At 39.6% G+C, this 22,014-nt stretch overlaps 2 protein-coding genes across 5 annotated transcripts in view; both read left to right on the top strand.

The window, feature by feature from the left end:
- Positions 1 to 18,351, top strand: part of CRYZL1 (crystallin zeta like 1) — a 35,115-nt gene extending 16,764 nt beyond the window's left edge. The window contains exons 6-13 of one of the 4 annotated variants that reach the window (XM_024758180.1): positions 1,102 to 1,170; positions 8,899 to 9,032; positions 10,094 to 10,205; positions 12,500 to 12,598; positions 13,991 to 14,112; positions 14,944 to 15,049; positions 17,222 to 17,267; positions 17,795 to 18,351. In XM_024758180.1, coding sequence (XP_024613948.1) covers positions 1,102 to 1,170; positions 8,899 to 9,032; positions 10,094 to 10,205; positions 12,500 to 12,598; positions 13,991 to 14,112; positions 14,944 to 15,049; positions 17,222 to 17,267; positions 17,795 to 17,894 — 788 coding nt within the window. In that variant the 3' untranslated portion in view covers positions 17,895 to 18,351. Of the gene's footprint in view, positions 1 to 1,101; positions 1,171 to 8,898; positions 9,033 to 10,093; positions 10,206 to 12,499; positions 12,599 to 13,990; positions 14,113 to 14,943; positions 15,050 to 17,217; positions 17,268 to 17,794 lie in introns of all 4 variants that reach the window. The other 3 variants (XM_024758181.1, XM_024758182.1, XM_024758183.1) reach the window with 3 other exon arrangements.
- Positions 18,352 to 18,364: 13 nt separating this feature from the next.
- DONSON (DNA replication fork stabilization factor DONSON) overlaps positions 18,365 to 22,014 on the top strand; it is a 10,774-nt gene continuing 7,124 nt past the window's right edge. The window contains 4 exon segments of the mRNA XM_024758179.1: positions 18,365 to 19,092; positions 19,094 to 19,172; positions 19,921 to 20,001; positions 21,141 to 21,344. Coding sequence (XP_024613947.1) covers positions 18,491 to 19,092; positions 19,094 to 19,172; positions 19,921 to 20,001; positions 21,141 to 21,344 — 966 coding nt within the window. The 5' untranslated portion in view covers positions 18,365 to 18,490.

Raw genomic sequence — 22,014 nt, 5'->3', positions numbered from 1 at the left:
GGCTACATAGAAGCTCTTCTCTCCACATCCGACTTGAATTGTACAGAGCTGCTCCCTTACTACCCTCATAAAACTAAAAATTTACTGGAGACATTTAATTTATTGGTTTTCTTTTTTAATCCATAGTTAATACCATTTCGCAAAAATATACATTTATACTTGTGTCCTAGACATTCACACAAATATAAAGTATGCATTTAGTAGTAGTCTGAAATTGCCAATTCTCTGTAGAAAATATTCATAGGAAAATATTCATATAGACTTAGAAAATGTATAGCTTTACAGCATGCTTGAAGCTGTTAAGAATAAATTTATAGGAAAGTTTTCATCAGCTTTTAACACAATTGCCTTTGACTTGGGTATTTTCTTTGAGAATTTATTATTTCTATCTTATCTTTATTATCTGCCCAAGAAGTCAGTGACATTGTATTATTCAAGATCCTGGGGCTTCCCTGGTGGCGCAGTGGTTGAGAGTCCGCCTGCCGATGCAGGGGACACGGGTTCGTGCCCCGGTCAGGGAAGATCCCACATGCCGCGGAGCAGCTGGGCCCGTGAGCCGTGGCCGCTGAGCCTGCGCATCCGGAGCCTGTGCTCTGCAATTGGAGAGGCCACAACAGTGAGAGGCCCACGTACCACAAAAAAAAAAAAAAAAAAAGAACAAGATCCTTTTTGTAAGAGACCAAAAATAAAATCAGATTAGCTCAGGGGAAAATGGGATTTTACTGGAAGCATACCTCACTATCCTATAGAACCAAACTCTGGGAAGGGAGCCGTGAATCAGGGACAAGTTTAATGAGGAGCACAGATGCCCCCAGGACTCTGACTTTGTTCTGTACATCAGCCATCGTCTTTATCATCACTCAGAGGTGAGAGAAAAGGAAGAAAAGGAAAGAGGTAGTACAGGTATTATAGTGTTCGTATCAGAAAATAAACTATCTACTTCCCTTCCTTAGTTCTGAAATCTCTCCCTTCTCCACACTAGTACTGGAACCTTCCTCAAAATTCCACTGAGGAAAATTTAGACTAATACTTGCTGGCATCTCATTAGGAGTGAATTCATTTTTGGATTGTGCCCCTAAAGTTTCTCGTTTTAACTTTCAGGAATTTTACCCTTGGATTCTGAAGACCCTGGACTTTGTGAAGCTGTTCGAGTACATGAACATTACTTGGGTATGTGGTAGTCTAGTATTTTGGAACTCACGTAAGCCTTATTTCACAGATGTGTGTGGTTTTTAGTAACAGTATGATTTATTTTCATCTGCTGTGAGTGTACCTAGGAAATGACTATCGGGTGGACATATGACTATTTCTAGCTTATATTTTGTATCCATAAAATTCATTTTCAAGCTAAACAGTATTTAGACCTTTAAGTTTCCCTTACACTGCTCATGGTAAGAGGTTTGAAAAGCCATTTCTTCCTTGGCTCTGAAATTATATCACTAATCAGAATTTTTTACTTCTTATTCTTGGTTATTAATTGAAATTTTTAAATGTATAAAATCTAGACAATACATGTAGAGTCTGAGTCAGGAAAGACTCAAAAACACTTATTCTTGTTTCTGTTGGTAATATCTTTTGACCAGTATTCAGTGTAACTTAAATGTTAATTTAAAAATTTTCTACAGTAATTTACTTCTTAAATATTTAAATTTAAATGAATAAATGTATAAACACAGACACTCTTCATGAAACCATAGTGAAAAGATGCTGCATCTCCTTAGTAATCAGGGGAAAGCAAATTAAAACCATTTAGAGATACCATTATGCATCCATGAGAATGACAGTTATAAAGTTTGACCATCCCAGGTGTTGGCAAGGATGTGGGGCAGTAGAACCTTTTATGCACCGGGAGTGTAAATTAGTACAAATGCATTAGAAAATAACTTAGCATGATCTAATAAAGGTAATGAAGTATTAACACCTCAGACCTAGTAATTCCACTGGTACTTTCATACACCAGAGAAGCTTGATGTGTACCAGTAGCACATGCACAAGAGTTCATAGTAGCATGGTTTGTAATTGTGGAATAAAAAGAGAAACAGCCAAATGTTCTTCCTGGGAAAATGGATAACTCAAGATATTTCTAATTAACTCATCAGTGAAAATGAATAAATAACAGTCAAACATATCAAGACAGATGAACCTCACAAACTGTGCTGAGTGAAAAAAGCAAGTTGCAGAAGGATACGAACAGTGTGATACCATTTCATTTCTATGAAGTTCAAAAACATACAAAGTTTAATTAAGCATGTGTTATTTAAGGATATAAGAAACAGGTAGGGATGAAAAGTCATGTGGAAGTTACCTTTGTGGGCAAGGCAAGAGGATGTGATCAGAGTAGATCCACGGGACTACAGTGGTACTGCCAGTCAGCTATTCCTTATGTTGGGATTCATGTTGTTTTTCATATCTTATCTATAGGTTATTATACAATCTTTTGTGTTCTTGAACTATTTTATTAAAATTTTTCCTAAGTTCTTTCTTGAATGATACAAATGCTAATCAGACCATATGGGCCAATTTGGATTTTGGACTATTAAAAATAGTAAATTTGTACATTTGAGTCTATATAGTAACTTGAACTAGGGTAGGAAATCTTTGGCATTTCATTTTTGAAATTATAAATTGTTAAGTAATTTATATTTAAATTAATGACATTTACTATGTCTAAAATTTCCAAGTAATACCATCTTGTTTTATTAAAAATTAATTTTTGGGCTTCCCTGGTGGTGCAGTGGTTGAGAGTCCGCCTGCTGATTCAGGGAACACGGGTTTGTGCCCCAGTCCGGGAAGATCCCACATGCCGCGGAGCGGCTGGGCCCGTGAGCCATGGCCACTGAGCCTGCGCGTCCGGAGTCTGTGCTCCGCAACAGGAGATGCCATAACAGTGAGAGGCCCGCGTACCGCAAAAAAAAAAAAAAATTAATTTTTTATTAAATTTTATTCATTCATTCATTCATTTATTTATTTATTAGATGCGTTGGGTCTTCATTGCTGCGCGCAGGCTTTCTCTAGTTGGGGTGAGAGGAGGCTACTCTTTGTTTCGGTGCACAGGCTTCTCATTGTGGTGGCTTCTCTTGTTGCGGAACACGGGCTCTAGGCACACAGGCGTCAGTAGTTGTGGCGTGCAGGCTCAGTAGTTGTGGTGTACGGGCTTAGTTGCTCTGCGGCATGTGGGATCTTCCCGGACCAGGGCTCGAACCCGTGTCCCCTGCATTGGCAGGCGGATTCCTAACCACTGTGCCACCAGGTAAGTCCCTTAAAAATTAACTTTAAAAGACAGTTTTCCAGAAGTCTGAGGCCTGTGCTTATTTATGTATATATTAAGCCTACATATGGAGCCAACTATGTGTCTTCCTTTCAAAGGTAAATCTCATTTCCAAATACCGTGCAGTGAAAGTCTCTGATCCATGACTATTTTGATATAATGCAGTTTGAAAATTGAGGACGGCTGCTGTCTCTTTTATGGGAAGCTCTACTATTTTTAATCCCAGAATTTCCTTGGGCCCTTTTTTTAAAAATATTTATTTATTTATTTATTTTTGGCTGCATCAGGTCTTAGCTGTGGCTCGTGGGATCTTTTGTTGCATTGTGCAGACTCCTCTCTAGTTGTGGCGTGTGGGCTTCTCTCGAGTTGTGGCATGCGGGCTCAGTTGTTGCGGCGTTCGGGCTTAGTTGCCCCGCGGCATGTGGGATCTTAGTTCCTCGACCAGGGATTGAACCTGCGTCCCCAGTGTTGGAAGGCAGATTCTTAACCAGTTGGACCACCAGGGAAGTCCCCCTTGGGCCCTTATTGTCCCTGTTCTTTTGAGAACCTTGTAAATATGGAGTCAACTAAAACCTTTAGTTTGGATTCCTAGGCTTGAGTTTTGATAAAGTAAACTAAATTAAATTGTTATAGAAAGTTAACTGTTGAAAAAACAAACCAAGAATAAAAAAGGTGCATTTCCTTAAGCATTGCTGAACACTGGAGGATTATAAGATGGACCAGAAGAAGAACAGCAAACTGGAACATCAAAATTTTCTAGCTATAAAGCTTAATCTAAGACAAGAGAACCACACAAGTGACCTTTTATTTTCCTACAAATCAGGAGGATTATAGTCCCAAAATCCACCAACATATACAGAGAAAGCAAGTCTATTGATAGATATTCCTTGAGAAGGGAAACACAACAAAATGTTTCTTTAAAAGAAGCACTTTAAGAATGACCACTAGGGCTTCCCTGGTGGCGCAGTGGTTGAGAGTCCGCCTGCCGATGCAGGGGACACGGGTTCGTTCGAAAAAAAAAAAAAAAAAAAAAAAAAAAAAAAAAAAAGAATGACCACTAACACCTGAAACATTGTAAATCAACTATACTTCAAATTAAAAAAAAGAAGAATGACCGCTAACTGTGTGACCTTTAGGCAAGACCTGGGCACATTTTACTTTGTCTTTAAACAAGCATGCCAAACTAGATAACCTCTAATCTCTGCTGTAGCTCTAACATTCTATGAAAGAGAAAATAATTTCAGTATGTCCCCTGAAGATATGCAGGGAGAAATAATTTAGTTCCTGTTATAATTATAATTTAGTTCCTGGAATAATTTAGCTCATGACTCTATTTTAGTTCCTGTTAATTATTTGATGATTTTTTAAAATAAAAGCTCACGGGCTTCCATGGTGGTGCAGTGGTTGAGAGTCCGCCTGCCGATGCAGGGGACGTGGGTTCATGCCCCTGTCCAGGAAGATCCCACATGCCGCGGAGCAGCTAGGCCTGTGAGCCATGGCGGCTGTGCTCCACAGCGGGAGAGGCCACAACAGTGAGAGGCCCGCGTACCGCAAAAAAAATAAATAAATAAAAAATAAAAAAAATAAAATAAAAGCTCACAACTCAGTCACCTTCTAGTAAGTCAGTTCTTTTACCAAACCAAAGAAACAGGCTCCAAACAACTCCCAAAAGATGTCTTATTAATCTTGTTTCAAAATATTGAGGACAAAGGTAAAAAGTTGAGTAATTCTTCCAGATCTTTTGTGCTTTCAGTTCTCAAGCCATTCTGATTTTATTTTTCATACAAACAGCTCATGCAGCTCAATGGCAAAAAAACAACCCAATCAAAAAATGGGCAGAAGATCTAAATAGACATTTCTCCAAAGAAGACATACAGATAGCCAAAAAGCACATGAAAATATGTTCAACAAGGCTAACTATTAGAGAACTGCAAATCAAAACTACAATGAGGTATCACCTCACACCAGTCAGAATGGCCATCATCAGAAAGTCTACAAATAATAAATGCTGGAGAGGGTGTGGAGAAAAGGGAATCCTCCTACACTGTTGGTGGGAATGTAAATTGGTACAACCAGTATGGAGAACAATATGGAGGTTCCTTAAAAACTAAAAATAGAAATACCATATGCTCTAGCAATCCCACTCCTGGGCATAATCTGGAGAAAACCATAATTCAAAAAGATACATGCACCCCAATGTTCATTGAAGCACTATTTACAATAGCCATGACATGGAAGCAACCTAAATGTCCATCGACAGAGGAATGGATAAAGAAGATGTGGTACATATACACAGTGGAATATTACTCAGCCATAAAAAAGAAGGAAATAATGCCATTTGCAGCAACATGGATGGACGTAGAGATAATCATACTAAGTGAAGTCAGTCAGACAGAGAAAGACAAATATCATATGATGTGACTTATATGTGGAATCTAAAAAAAATGATACAAATTTACAAAACAGAAACAGACTCACAGGCTTAGAAAACAAACTTCTGGTTACCAAAGAGGAAATTTGGGGGGGAGATAAACTGGGAGCTTCAGATTAACATATACACACTACTGTTGATACATACAAAGTAGATGATCAACGGAGACCTACTGTATGGCTCGAGGTACTCTACTCAGTATTCTTTGGTGACCTATATGGGAAAAGAATATGACAAGGAATGGCTATATGTATATGTATAACTGGATCACTTTGCTGTACACCTGAAACAAGCATGATGTTGTGAGTGAACTATACTGCAATATAAAACAGAAGTTAAATTTTTAACAATTGGCGCACATTTTCAGCATTATTCCTTTGGACCTGAGGTAGAAAGAATTGAAATTGTAATTCTTGGGCTCTGACATACTGTTATTATTGATCCATACATGGCTCTCTTCTTTTTATTTTCTTAGTTTTTATGACATAATAAACACTTGTGTACCACCTAACACAAAAGCAAGGATCTCAACGTTAAACCATGTCCAACCATGTAATTTTAAAGCCTCTGCAATCTTAGATGTAGTTTTATTACTGTTAGAATTTTTTAAGCACTGAATTTTTTATTTCCTAATGAAAGTATAGGTAGTCCCAATTCTTATGATGAAAGATGTTCCCAAAAAATTCCATATAAATAAATTTTACATAGATTGAACATGCACTGTTAGAGTAGATGGGCTTTAAAGTCAGACATTGAAACTTGTGGCCTCAGACAAATTAATTACCCTGAACCCCACTTCATAATCAGTAAAAGTGGGAAAATAGCTATCTTGAGTTTGGTAAGGAATAAAGTACTGTGTGAGATATCCCCCGTTTTACTCTTTTAATGCCTTGCTTGTCTGAACATTTTCATCATGTGCTTGGATGCTTTGCTTCCCCACTAGATGGCACTAATTAGTTGGTAAATTCAATGCTGACTGGCCATGCTAACCCATCTGAATCTGTTGACATAAGAGGAAAAATAGTCCTGGTAAAGACTACGGAAAGTGTTATAAACTTGATTGTAGGTAAAATGAGAAAGTATTGCCTATACTGTGAAAAAAATCACATTCAGTGTACAACATAAAAACAAAAATTAAATAAACATATTAAAGAGCAGCTTAATGGTCAGAAAACATAAAGCTAATATGGCTTAAATTACAGTATATTAGGAGTTTGCATTTTGTTCCAAGTGCAATAGAAAGCCATTGATTAATTATAAACACATAAGTGTTAGGATGTCATTTATGTTTTTAAAAGATCATTGTGACACTTGTTTTTCAAAAACACCACTAAAGAGATTGAAAAGAGAAGCCATAAAGTTGAAAATAATTATAACACATAAACAAGCAAATGACTCATCTAGAATATATTAAGAATTTTTACAAATCAATAAGAAAAAGTCAACAACAATAGAAAAATTGATAGAACACTTGAACAGTCACTTCACAAAGGGAATTCCATATGGCCAACAAACACAGAAAGGTACTCAACTTCATTAGTAGTCAGGGGAAAGCAAATTATCAATAAGATCACATGTAAGAAACCATTACACATCCATATGATGGGCAAAAATATATAATACCAGGGTTGACAAGGATGTTCACAACAGCAGCTGTGGGAGAGTAAATTCATACAGCCACTTTGTAAATATAAAGTCGAAGGTAATATATCCTGGAGCTGGGATTTCCATTCCTCAGTAAATATCCTGGAGAAAACCTGTGTACCAGTGTAAGAGTAACTTTTTTTTTTTTTGGTACGCGCGCCTCTCACTGTTGTGGCCTCTCCCGTTGCGGAGCACAGGCTCCGGACGCGCAGGCTCAGCGGCCATGGCTCACGGGCCCAGCCGCTCCGCGGCATGTGAGATCCTCCCGGACCAGGGCACGAACCCGTGTCCCCTGCATCGGCAGGCGAGCTCGCAACCACTGCGCCACCAGGGAAGCCCCTAAGAGTAACTTTTATACAAGAGCATTCTTAGTTAAGAATGCTTAACTACCAAAAATGGGGAAAAAAACACAAATGTTCCTTGACTGGAGAGTGGATAACCAATCCATTCTATGAAATTTGATGTTGCCATAAGACATCAAAAATGGAAGCACTGGGCTTCCCTGGTGGCGCAGTGGTTGAGAGTCCACCTGCCGATGCAGGGGACACGGGTTCGTGCCCCGGTCCAGGAAGATCCCACATGCCGTGGAGCGGCTGGGCCCGTGAGCCATGGCCGCTGAGCCTGCGCGTCCGGAGCCTGTGCTCCGCAACGGGAGAGGCCACAACAGTGAGAAGCCCGCGTACCGAAAAAACAACAAAAAAAAAATGGAAGCACTATACTATAGCCACATGTAACAAGAAAGGATGTGTCTTAAAAAACAATGTTCAGCAAAAAAGAAAAAATGTGTATGGTACAATTGCGTTTAGATAAATTTCAGAAACAGGCAAAACAAAATTATATTGTTTAGGAATGGATACTTGAGTTATTAAACTATGAAGGTGAATAAGAAAATACATTAGAATGGTGGTGACCTCTGATGTCAATTATATCTCAATTTTTAAAAAAACGTCTCTGGGGCTTCCCTGGTGGCGCAGTGGTTGAGAGTCCGCCTGCCGATGCAGGGGACGCGTGTTCGTGCCCCGGTCCAGGAAGATCCCATATGCCGCAGAGCGGCTGGGCCCGCGAGCCGTGGCTGCTCAGCCTGCGCGTCCGGAGCCTGTGCTCCGCAACGGGAGAGGCCACAACAGTGAGAGGCCCGCGTACCGCAAAAAAACAAAACAAAACAAAAAAAAAACAAAAAAAAAACGTCTCTGGCCGGAGAGGCGAGGCTGTTGGCGTGAGGGCTGTGTCCTCTCTCTCAACCAGGATGGTGGTTACTTCATATTTATTCATCCAGCTGTACTTTATTTCGTGTACTTTTCTGCATACATTTTACTTTAACAATAAAACGTTTAAAAAATACACACACACACACACACACACACACACACTCCTATGCTGAAAGTGGAGTATGCATGGGTAAGAATGGAAGCAGAGAAACTGTAATGTGGTGAGAGATACTAGAAGTAGGCTTGGACCAGGGCCATGGTGGGAGCAGAGATGGAGGGAAACAGATCCAGGAAGCAGATCTAATGGGACTTGCTAACAGATTGTTTCCTCTTTTTCTTTGTGATAGTTCACAAACCAGAAAAAGTTACGTGGACAGAAGCTGCTGGAACCATTCGGGATGGAGTACGAGCCTATACAGCTCTGCATTATCTTTCTCATCTCTCTCCTGGAAAGTCAGTGCTGATAATGGACGGAGCAAGTGTAGGTGCTAATGGTTTTGTTAAGAAACAGACCAAAATACAAATAAACTTAGGGAATTGAGAAATGGGCCATCCATTTGCTAATATAATTTGTTGCCAGTTAGCTTATTCACTGATACATTTACCAAACTCCCATTTTCTAAAATAAGCAGCTTTTATCAAGGAGATAAAAGTTAGCATTACTGTGTTTAGTTTCTTTTTACTTTGAATCTGCTAGTACTTTAAAAAAAAAAGACAAGCCACTTTTATTCATGTCTGTTACACAAAGCCTGAAATAGCTCATAGTCTTTGAAGCCAGACCCCAGGACTCCCTGCCAATTTTGTATCATATCCCTCATACTTTACACTTATGTGATTAAGGTGTTACATTTATAGATAGATCACACAAGCTCAAAACTGTGCTAATTTAAACATATTACATACATCTTCAAAATATAGTTCAAGATACTAAAAGAGATTACATAAAATATAATCGAAAAATGTCACAAAACTTGGGGTGATTTTATAGTTTTATTTTCTAACTGGCTGTTGATGAAAATGCTTTTTCCCCTGCTTTTCATTGAAAAAAAGGCATAACTGCCTTCAGCATTGGCTTCATCCTTATGTCCTACATCAGGATAGTAGTGTTTCCCTGAACTTACTCCACATGTCAGCAAAAGGATGGAACTTTTGAAGTTGAGGTTGCTGGACTTGCATATGTATTGATATTATATAATTAGCTTAGTACATTATGCTGGCAAGGCCCTTAATGGCCCATTTATCTCATTCCAAGGCCGTGTTCTGAATTCGGCCTCTGTCCTTGAAATTGTGTGCTGCTTGCAGTCAGACTGGCTGAGAGCCTGTGGCACACATAGCTTTTCCACCACCCCTCTTGAGGAAGAGTGTGTCAAATGTTTCCACTTCTAAACTTATCCGTATTTTTTTCTTTTTCTATCAGACAACATTTTAAAATATACTGAGGTAGCACTAAACTATTACAGTTTATTAAACGACATATAAAATGAATTAGATACGGCCTCTGCCCTATATCTATAACACCATCGTGTATTTGTTTCCACACAGGCACTTGGAACAATAGCTATTCAGTTAGCACACCACAGAGGAGCCAAAGTGATTTCAACAGCGTGCAGCCTTGAAGACAAGCAGTGTCTTGAAAGATGTAGGCCTTCTATAGGTGGGTAATAGTACTCAACACAGACTTTAAAACATAAAATTTTGAAGAGATATCACCTTAAAAACTGCACTTGTAAAACAAACTGCAGGGCTTTCCTGGTGGCACAGTGGTTGTGAGTCCGCCTGCCGATGCAGGGGACACGGGTTCGTGCCCCGGTCCAGGAAGATCCCACATGCCGCGGAGCAGCTAGGCCTGTGAGCCATGGCCGGTGAGCCTGCGCGTCCGGAGCCTGTGCTCCGCAACGGGAGAGACCACAACAGTGAGAGGCCTGCATACCGAAAAAAAAAAAAAAAAAACAACCAACAAACTGCCAAATGCATGTCATTTAAAAAATGCACTTAGTATCTGTGCTAAGTCCAAGTTTACATAAGTTATAGTTTAAATTTTAATGATTTGTTTCTTAAACCTACATTTTTCAGTGTTTTTTCTTCTTTGTCTCATTGTTACCAACTCACCCAAGTTTGAATTAGGTGAACTTTGACACGGTTGAGAAACACCTGATGCCTCTTTGGTTTTAGTCAATAAATCAATATATTTTTGCATCACTTTTCACGTTTCTCAACCTCTTTTACCCAGTGATATGCCTCTAAATTTGTCTGTTTCCTGTGATACACTAGGAAGGGAGATGAGCCACTTACACAGAAACCCAGGTCAGTTATAGTTTAGGATAAATAGGACATGGTAGAGGTTGGGGAACTCTTGAAAAGATTGAACGTATACGAATAGTGATGAATATGGAAAGGAGAAAGAAAATAGAGATTGAAAAAGAAGAGAAGAAAGAGAGGAATGGAATTTTACAGACTGGAGTTAACTGAATTAATGTTGGAGTTTAACAGATGAAGAGAAAAGAAGATGAGCAGAGTGTTAAGTGAGGGGCAGGCAGGAAGGAAAGTAAGGTTCATTGAGTGTTAATATGGATGATAGTTCCTTAAATCCCCAACAACCCAGTGTCAACTAACTGGGAAACAGCATCTCAGAATTTAGCTTGTCCAAGGATGTACCACTAGATGTACCACTAGGCCTGGTATGGAATTTGAACTCAAGCCTGCCTAATAGTAAAGCCTGTGTTATTTCCATAGTTATGTTATGCTTCTGGCAGAGATAACCAAGAAATGGAAGGAAGGTTAAAACAGGGGCTGGGGCTTCCCTGGTGGCGCAGTGGTTGAGAGTCAGCCTGCCGATGCAGGGGACACGGGTTCGTGCCCCGGTCCGGGAAGGTCCCACGTGCCGCGGAGCGGCTGGGCCCGTGAGCCATGGCCGCTGAGCCTGCGCGTCCGGAGCCTGTGCTCCGCAACGGGAGAGGCCCGCGTACCACAAAAAAAAAAAAAAAAAAAAAAAAAAAACAGGGGCTGGAGAAAGGAGGAAAATAAGAAAAAAAGGAAGAAGAGAGATTGAAAATGGAAGGGGGTGGGTAGCATGAATAGTATTGTTGAAGGGAGCGGTTTCCTCTTGGTTAACCCTGCCCTTCTGAGGTGCTTCAGCCCCCTTTCCCTCGAGTCCCCCTACCCTCACCTCCATCCCCCGAGACTTCAGTCACTACTGGACAACACCTCCAATCTGAGAATCTCTGAGAGGGATTCTCTTTGCTGAGAAGGTGTTAAAAGATACAAAAATGAAATATAAACATGTGTCTTCGTTTGCCAATTCAAATTGAGATTTTTTTTTTAGTTCTCTCACTGGCTTGTTGTATTAACACATTAAAGCAACCAGTTAAAGTTAGTTTAATTTTTACTAACCCTGCTTCAAATAATCCTGGGTTTTTTTTCACCTTCGGGATTTTTTTTGTTTTGGAGGGCAAAGTCAGGAGATGCGGGTGTGGGCTGGGATCTCTATGACTGAGAAAGGTTAAAACGGCCTCTAACAGAGAAGTACCAAATCACATAAATATATCTTTGTACTTTTTAGCTCTAAACTCTATTAAATCTGAACATACTTAAGAAATTGCTTAATCTTTCAGTCCACATCTTCATATATATGTACCTCTGTGGTTTAGAGATTCTCAGTTCTGGCAAAATATCCTTTAGCTGTAAAGAACAATCCTCTGTGTCAACAAACCAACGTTGGGACACATTATCTGCAAAATGCTCATATTTTTATTTTATTGAATATACCAGTTCCTTCATTTAAATTGATCCTTAGCATACTGGTTAGATGAGAAAAAGTATAATTTGATTCAGTAATTCCTTCAACCATTTAATTCATTTCAGAGAAGAAATATTTATTTGCTTTTCTTTCTCTTCTTCTCTGAGTTGTGTTGATCACACACAGATTGCCTGACTTCCTGTCCTTTACAGCCCGAGTGATCGATGTGTCCAATGGGAAAGCCCAGGTTGCTGAAAGCTGTTTAGAAGAAACAGGTGGCCTTGGAGTAGATATTGTCCTAGATGCTGGAGGTGGGTACTTTACTAAATCAGTAGTCTCTGTAGTTTTTTTATTGTGATGGGTGAATTCCTGGGAAAAAAATATATAACCAGGAAATAATTATTTATATATTATTAAATTGATGTGTAGGGTTTTTTTTATTTTTGAACTTTTCTATTTAAATTGGCGCTTCTTCATTTTATTCCCATTGTAAGCACTGTCTGGAAGAGAGAACATGCTTGCCTTTTAAAGTGTAGGCATTGGACTTTAAGTATCTCTACAAGAAATCTGCAGACATGATCTCCTTAGTGGTTCCTAGATTAGTTCAGGTCTCAGCCAGTTGCTTAATTAGTCAGTTCTGCTATGTATGGCTGCCCTCTATTGGATGGTAGATTTCTGCAGTCCTTGTTTGGAAAGTGCACAGAATTTTGTTGCATTTTCACCTTGCTTGAACTTCTGTAGTTTAACCAATATCTACTTAACACCTAATCTTTACACTCTTAGGTAGTGCCATCACACCTAAAGAACAGGTTTCACAAGCCTGCAAAGGGATTCTGTTTATACTTCGTTAGAATTTATCTTCTATCCTAAGAATCGTAATGAATACAGCTATGACCATATGTATTCCTTTTTAGCCAGTATTTTCAAGATTCGAAATTAACTCAGAAAAATCTTTCAGTGGAAGTGAATGTATACTTCATTAACTTTTCAAATGGACATTTCAATAATTATGTCAAAATATGACTGTCTTTTTTTTTGTTTGTTTGTTTGGCTACATTGGGTCTTTGTTGCTGCACGCGGCTTTTTCTAGTTACAGCAAGCCGGGGCTACTCTTGATTGCAGTGCGCGGGCTTCTCATTGTGGTGGCTTCTCTTGTTATGGAGCACAGTCTCTAAGCGTGCGGGCTTCAGTAGTTGTGGCACGCAGGCTCTAGAGCGCAGGCTCAGTAGTTGTGACGCACAGACTTAGTTCCTCCGCGGAATGTTGGATCTTCCCGGACCAGGGCTCAAACCTGTGTCCCCTGAATTGTCAGGTGGATTCTTAACCACTGCACCACCAGGGAAGTCCCAGTATGACTGTCTTGAATCTGAGTTCCTTACTCAGAAGTCAACTTTTCCCAAAGTATTAAGCTATCAATGTTATGATTGAAACTATCAGACTTAGTTATGTGCTATGTTATCTTGCCTGATTTTCAAATTAAAATAGACTTTTTATCTTTAGTTATATCACTTATAATTAAATCTAAAGTGTATGACCAGTTTTAATGCAAAAAATATATTTTAAGTGTCTGAATACAAAATGCTTCCTTGTTACTACATTAAAAAGTAAAGAGAACTAGTTTGAAGAATAAATTTTTATCAGATTACTATAAAATACATTTTCTCTCTCTCTCCCTCTCTCTCTTTAAACAATTCCTTTGTAAGTGAGATTATATAGTAAAGATGATGAACCAGCTGTAAAATTACAACTACTACCACATAAACATGATATCATCACCCTTCTTGGTGTTGGAGGCCACTGGGTAACGACAGAAGAAAACCTGCAGGTATTATCAGAAACAATAAAGCATTACTGATACACCAAAAGGATGCAATTAACAAAGAATAATGCTTAAGTCTTTTAGCAAGATGTGGCTAAATTTGTATAAATTCTGAATTATATCCTATTTTTAAAGAAATGTAGCTTTATTTGTTTTAACTTTTAGCTGTTGGCCAAATGTTGAAATATAGTGCTTAGCAGAGGAGTTCATTTAACTTTTACTTAGTGGTTTGGAAGTAGTGACATGAATTTTTTAATAGTGTTTCAAATAAGATTTTTTTCTTTAGTAACAAACATTCTTGTTGACATATACTTAAAATATTTCTATATAAAATTATGACAATTTCCTAATTCAAATTAGGATTTACTATATATGTGTGTGTGTGTGTGTGTGTGTGTGTGTGTGTGTATACACATTGTCTTCCAAAGTTACATTTCTCAACAAAATTCAATTCAAGTATTTTTATCATGGTTGATATGCAAATACCATAATTCTCATGTACCAAGCTTCACCAGTTTTCCAACTTCCTCATGAAGATGACTGGTGAGTAGCAACGAGAAATATCTCTCTCTCACATACCCCCGCACACATATACCTACTACCGCTTCATCACCTCTAGATTGGCCTTGCATTTGACCTTGCTGTTTCATCATTTTGGACAATACATTAGAAAAGAAAACATTATAGTATACCTATTATTATTAAAATTTGTGTGCTGATTATTTGTGATTTGGGTATTATTTAATTTGTGTAAAAGCTTTTCTGGCTGAAGATACCAATCATTCTTCTGCTATTAAACTCACAGTAACTGATCATTCTTTGTGCATTCTATCCAAGCTGGATCCTCCAGATAGCCACTGCCTTTTCCTCAAGGGAGCGACGGTGGCTTTCCTTAATGATGAAGTTTGGAATTTGTCAAATGTACAACAGGGAAAATATCTTTATATCCTTTTTTTCTACTGACTTGAGTTTCTGGCTTGAAATTTACCTTGTATTCTCATCATTAAGTTCTTTAATAATAATAATAGCAACTAACTTTCATTGAACATGCCAAACAATGTTCCCAGTGCTTTATAGGTATTAATTTATTTAAATATTAAAAAGCCCTGTGAAAGTTAAGTACTACATTATCCCTGTGTCACAGGTAAAGAAACTGAAGGATAGAAAGGTTAGTACATGCCTAAGGATGTAGCTAGCAAGTGGCAGGACAGGAATCACACCCAGGCAGTCTTGCTCATTTCTGAATGAGAAACTATAGAATACATGGAAGAGTTTGCTTCGTTTTTAACCTGGCATTATGGAAATTACAGATCACTTTGACAGGCTGCATCTTTACTCCTATGGTGGTGCCATTGCGTTAAACATTTCAGAATAGTTATCAAAGTTAAGAGTTTGTGGGGTGTTTTTTTTTGTTTTTTGGGGAGTTTTTTTTGGCTGCGCGGCTTGTGGGATCTTGGTTCCACGAGCAGGAATTGAACCCGCCTCCCCTGCATTGGAAGGGCAGAGTCTTAACCACTGGACCACCAAGAAAGTCCCATATGGGGTGTTTTTAAGAATATCAACACTAGGAAATCTTCATCAAATGAAGATGGGTTTGATTTTTTTAAATGAAAGTGATTCAGTAACAAATCTAGTGAATGAAATTGATCATTCCATTTTGGTAAAAGTAATGAAAAGTTTTCTTGAGAATATGAGAGCAGTTCCAAAAGAAAGGTCCAGACCTCTTTAGAGCAGGGTCAACTTAAGAATAAACGTTTTATTTCTAAGATGCCTGTTTTAAAGGCAGCTGTACGTGGTAAAAACTTTAATATATTGGATAAAAAATAAGTTCTCATTACTTAATAGAATATAATTGTGCGTGAAGAAAGAGACTTGCACAACCGTATGTTTGTCTCACTGAATATCATTCTTTATTTTTATTAAATGTGCATTGTTACAAACGCGTGACGTGTACAAAGGCCAGCCTCCTCTAAGAGCAATGGCAGACTTAATACAGAGCTTTCAAATAGTTGAATAATATTTCATTAGTATACTGCATATGTTGAGTTTTAAAGAGTACACATTTCAAAACCAGAACGTCCCCTTAATGTAGTGAATGTATGTGTTTAATGTATTTCTGATTAAATATTTTCATATTAAATTTGGAAAATAAACTTAATTTTTAACTTTCTAAAAGAATTCTTTAAATTTCAACTTTAAATAATGACACATTCAATAACATTGTAATTATCAAGAATACCATGAGATGTTAATGACAGAGACCATGTATTAAAAGTAACATAAGTTAGTATGTTTTGAATCTTTCATGTCAGAAGGTGGCCTGGCTGCTATGCCTGCGTTACTTAATAACTTAAATCTCTCACCTGCTCCCCTTTCTCCCCACCATGAGATTTTAACCTGTTTGACAAATCCATGGGCCACACTGAAACGTGCTATGTTCATATGAAATGTTAAATTTCCTGGATCAGACTTCAGTCCTCACTCGTGCACACCCGCTCAGCTGCATCACACGAGCCAGTTGCTGCTTGTGATTTAACATAGCAGTCTCCTTCCAGTTGTGTGACTATATGCCATAAATAATTCTCCTGTCCTAGCAGTTATATAGACTCTCAGTTCTAATATTATAATTTCAAGTAAATGACTAGAGTTTTAAATTTTACCCTGCTTTTTAATTCTCTTAGTGGCATATATTACACACACAGATTATTAACTTCCCTGCATATGTATTTATTAGCTGGTTTAATAAATAAATGTGCACCCAAAGTAAGAGAGATAAGTGCTAAAATTGTTTTTTAACTAAAAATAACGTAAGTGGCGCTAAAATGAAACCCTGACCCCATTCTGTTACCATCCATTTGGGATAACACTAGTCATTACTTATGACAGGCATTAGGCTTCTTTCATGTCTTGTCCTTAGAAGTTCAGGCTCTATTATATCACCGTCTCTCTCAAATCAGTTCCCCCATTTTCCTGTTTTAGAGGTAAACATGACAGCTTACAGAATTTCTATTAAAAAAAAAAAAATAGGTGAGCTGCCTAGTACCTTCTGCTTATCAAATGGTTTTATTTACTCCTCTCTCCTTTACATTGCCACCTTAACAGTCTTTCCAGCTACGTATCTTAAAAGATGTGATGGAGAAGTTATCAACTGGTGTTTTTAGGTATGCTAAATGACCAAATTATTGTTCTTGTTTATTTTTCTATTCTCCAGGAGATAAAATGGGCATTCCCATTTTTGTTTCCGCTTTCTCAGTACACCTCTTGCCTCCATATTTTATTATTTTGCTTAGATAAATAGCTGCTCTTTAGTATTTCTCGAAGTGTATATACACCAGTATGCATTCCCTAAGATAGACGTGGTTCATTAGTTTTCCTTACTCCATTCCATACTGTACCTCACCCTTTGCTTATCCTCATCACCCCTCCCAAAGCAACTTGAAATAACCTACAGGTTGACAAGAAGAAAAGTATAATTTTTTTTTCAGCTGGATCTGTTTATCAAAAAAGAGAGAATGCATAAAATAGGTATTTTCCCCCCTTCAAAATGTAACTGCTTTTAACAGTGGAAATATTAATGGACAAATTTGATTTAAAGTAATAGAGTTGAACTATGGCAACTTTAAACTACTATGCTATGTGCTCTATTCGTCTTTAACTAGACATTTCTAATAATTTCATTCTTCCTCAGACCTCAGTTGGATGAACCCATTCCACTATACGAGGCAAAAGTTACCATGGAAGTTGTTCAGAAAAATCAAGGAAGAAAGAAGCAAGTTGTTCAATTTTAATTTTGTTCTTTCTCAGACCTCAGTTGGTTGAACCTATTCCAGTATTGAAGCCAGAGTTTCCTTGCAAATTGCTCAGAAAAGTCAAGGAAGATAAAAGCAAATTTTTATGTTTTTAAGCACGTTTTCCTGCTGAGACACGATGCTCAGAGTTATCTGAAGTTATTTGAAAAGTATTTGGAAACATCGTACAGACGGGTCAAGACAATTCTAAAATTTAACATCTAAAGGGAATATTCTGAAAGCCTTTTAAATTATTGTTCCTATATATTTGCCTCTTATAAAATTCTTTACATGAAGAAGACTGCTTTCAGCAGAAGCCACGCTACTCTGATAAAGCTGTTGGAGTCTTGCTATGTCAAAATAACATTACTTTTGTTATCAACTCCATTCTCAACCCCTTCCTTCTTTTACATCCTTTGCTGTCGTAATTTAATACTTTGAATATATTTTCAAGTCTCAAAGGATCTAGCCCATTGAAAGCTAAATTTTTTTTTTCAAATATTCATTCACTCCAGGGTTTCCTCAGGATCGAACGGGAGCATCACGGTAACTCGTCCGTGACCACTGCAGTGTTTGCGTGGAAGGCTGCAGTGCCGATGCTTGGGAAGCGGGGCGGGAGACTGCGCTTGCGTAGCCGGCGTGCTGATTTCCTGTTGGGGCTCTCTGTTTCGGGGGAAGGGGAAGGAGGCCCAGGCTTCCCTCTCCAGCTCTGGACGTCGCCGCTGCGCTCTGGAAGCTTATCGAAGGGGCAGCTCAAGTGTGACGTTTCGTTTTCATCCTGGCGCCGTGCCTGGTGCTCATCACACCCTGCTGCGGATTTGAACAGCGCTCATCTATTCCAGTGCGCAGGACCGCGTGCTTCCCAGCCACCTAGCACCCGGCGACCCGACTACAGCCGAGGACCCAACCAGACCGCCAACGCGGCGCCCGGCGAAGCCCAGGGCCCTCCCGTGCCCTCCGCCTCAGAGGAACACAGCCGGGGGTGGGGTCTCGCGAGCGCCGTAAGGCACACGCGCCGAGAGACGCCGCGAGGGCGGGGCTACGTCGGGGCGGGGCCGCGGCGCGCGGGAAGCGCCAGCGGTTGCTGCGGGTCGGGTCCTCGGCTTCCGAGGCGCGTGATGGCACTGTCGGTGCCCGGCTACTCGCCCAGTTTCAAAAGGCCGCCAGAGACATTGCGGCTCCGACGGAAAAGGGGCCGTCCGCCTGGACAACCGGCCGCGGGCCGCCGCCGAGCCTCCCAGCGTGCCGTCCCGCGGCCAGCAGGAGGCGCCGGGCCCGGTGAGTGTCTTCGTGCCTGGGAGCCGAGGGGCTCTCGTAGTTCGTGGGTCGATTCGGCTGTGAAGTAGAGATGGCGGGTTCTCGCGTTCCAGGAGCGAAATGGGCGCGAAGCCGAAGCCGCCCGCGGCCTCAGGGGGCCCCGAGCCCTGGGGGTGGCTGCCCTGCGAGGTCGGGGCGGCGTGAAGTGCGCTTCGCAAGCTGCCGCGGGACTTGGGGGGCCTTCCCGTCCTGAGGAGTGGACCCCGCCACCCCGCCCGGCGCGCGGCGGGGGAGTTTGGGCTGCAGCCATCTGGTGGGGGGTTGGAGATCAGTGGGAAGAGAGCTCCGAGTAATCCTGGCACTACTCCTGGAAGGCCACCGTTTGATGGGAAGGTTACAGGACCCTCTTTCCTGCGTGATTCAGTGCCTGCCTTCTCACGCGCTCAAAATTATTCTGGGGTTGGGGGAATGTTGAGTATTGATGGGGTCAGAATTTACTAGTATTTGTCTTACCCCACAACCTTTTGGATCTTTTGAACTGAGATTATTGATTAGTGAGTTCTTAGTTGCGCAAATCACCTGCCCTTTTCTTGGTCCATTTTGATAGTAAGGTTCAGGCACAAAACAAGTGAAATCCTCTGTTGTACTGATTTGCACTCACGTGAATTCCTGCACTTGCTGAGAAACTTGTATGCCAGGTGAAGGTCTACATGTTTAAAGCGAACTCCAGCATCATTTATAATTTAAAAGGACCATTTTTTAACCTCAGTTTTTAGATTCTAATCAAGAAAATGATTTGCTCTGGGAAGAGAAGATTCCTGAAAGAACAGCCGTTACTGAATTACCCCAGGTAATACTTTTTAAATGTCATTAGAGTGTATATTCTTATAACATAAGCGTATACTTCTCAGAAGTGTTTTACCTGGAAAATAGTTTCACAGAGAGCCCCAAGTGATCATCTCTACCAGGGTTGAAAAGATGGCAGGCATCAGCCTTGGTAAAGGACTTTTATGTTGTGGTAATGTTTATAATGGCACCAGTGCCAAAGCAGGCATAGATGTGGGTTTTCTTTCTGCCCCCAACAGTTTTCACGCTCTTCTGTAGGTAGTGACAACTCCAGCTCATCACTCAGAGCCAGTGCCTCCAGGCTCAGCTGCTTTTTGAACTTAATCCTTCACTGCATCTTCAAACCAAATCCCCAAATGAGTTCCACGGGTTGTGGTATATCACTGAACCTCCCTACCACCACCATACACACAGAAACGCTTCTTGATTCCATTCCTCAGCTGCTTCTTTCGTGATAGTTTAACAAATGCATAGATTGTCCTAATGGGAGCAGGCTAGAAGAGTTCCCAAGACCCAGTCTCCCTTTCTTGCAAATAAATGGCCTTCGGGTCTCTTGGAAATAGTTCCCTCTTCCCCGTTATTTTTTAATAATGTCATCTAGAAGAATTATTGTAACGTGGAGAATACTGACTTGACAGCAAAACAGTTCGGGAGGAATTTTTGAGGTCGGCAAATGCTTCTTAAATATGGCCTCTAAGAACCCAACCTGAGTTACCTGCAAGAGCAACTTAGACCTGGTTCCAGAGTTTTAGAGGCTTAAAAAGTGCTTTGTAAAAAATACTTGGAAGATTTCTGCTTTGATAGCAGTATCAATAGTAGATGTTTTTAAATCATGATCGTGAAAATAGTATGTCTCTTGTAACTAAACTATATAGAACTATAATAAACTAAAAAGTGAAACCTGCCCTTCCACCAGCCTCAAGAAATTCCCACTTTCCAGAGATAACATCACTGTTAACGGTTTAGTGTGGCTCTTTCCAGACTCTTTCACAGTGTGTAGTATATGTTCAGTGTTATTTATTGTACTGTTCATAACATTTTGAAATTTCAGTGGTCATGAGTATGTTAGTTGATGAATTCTATAAATTGAAGGGTTTTTTCCTTGGTACTCTACTAATTTTTGTGTTCTTTGTTTTCTGAAAGACTCCTCATGTATCATTCGCCGAATCTGATATTCCATCCTCAGAAAGTACTGAGTTACCTGTGGACTGGAGTATTAAAACTCGACTCCTTTTCGCCTCTTCTCAACCCTTTACCTGGGCAGATCATTTGAAAGCACAGGAAGAGGCTCAAGGTGTCATCCAGCATTGTAGGGCAACAGAAGTTACTTTGCCTCAAAGTATACAGGTAATTCTGTAAGAAAATAGCTATGCTTAAAAGTAACAAATTAAGTGTAAAATGTACTTCTCTGCAAAATATCAGAGATATTTCCTTCCATTAAGTTTTTCTTTTGACATTTAAAGACACAGAGACTTGGGAAATTTTTTGTTTCTCAAATGCTGCTTTCATAGTGTTTTTTAAATCAGATTTAGTAACTGCCTATTAAATTTATAGACCTGTCCTGAGAATTAGTCACTGCTGCAGGCAGGAACTGTTTGAACTACACTATCCTTTTCTAAGGCCTTTTGAGAAAGAAAATATAAGGAAATGAAAAGCAATTGAGGAGTAGGATTACAAAGACAGATTGGTTATTTTACTGGTTTTCTCACATAATGTATACTGTATTTTTTAAATGCACTAATTCTTACCACCTGGGTGATGGTCTGTTGTAAATTTACAAGAGTTAATGAGTGCTAGAAAGGTTTTAGAGAGAAATGTAATTGCATTACTTTCAAGCAGCTCATCAACTCAAACTAGGTTAAAAGATTACCTGAAAGAGGCCTTGGTACATCTTTTTTGATAAATAGATCCATATGATTTGTGATTGGGATTATCGGTTTTTATTGGCTACTTTTGAAACAGTGCTATGAGGGGAGGGGGTTGAATATAGTGTTACATAAACACACACACACACACA

This window comes from Neophocaena asiaeorientalis, unplaced genomic scaffold (assembly GCF_003031525.2).
Source record: "Neophocaena asiaeorientalis asiaeorientalis breed wild unplaced genomic scaffold, Neophocaena_asiaeorientalis_V1.1 scaffold45, whole genome shotgun sequence".
Classification (NCBI taxonomy): domain Eukaryota; kingdom Metazoa; phylum Chordata; class Mammalia; order Artiodactyla; family Phocoenidae; genus Neophocaena; species Neophocaena asiaeorientalis.
The sequence above is the reverse complement of the archived record's forward strand: the minus strand, read 5'-3'. Positions and strand labels throughout refer to the sequence as shown.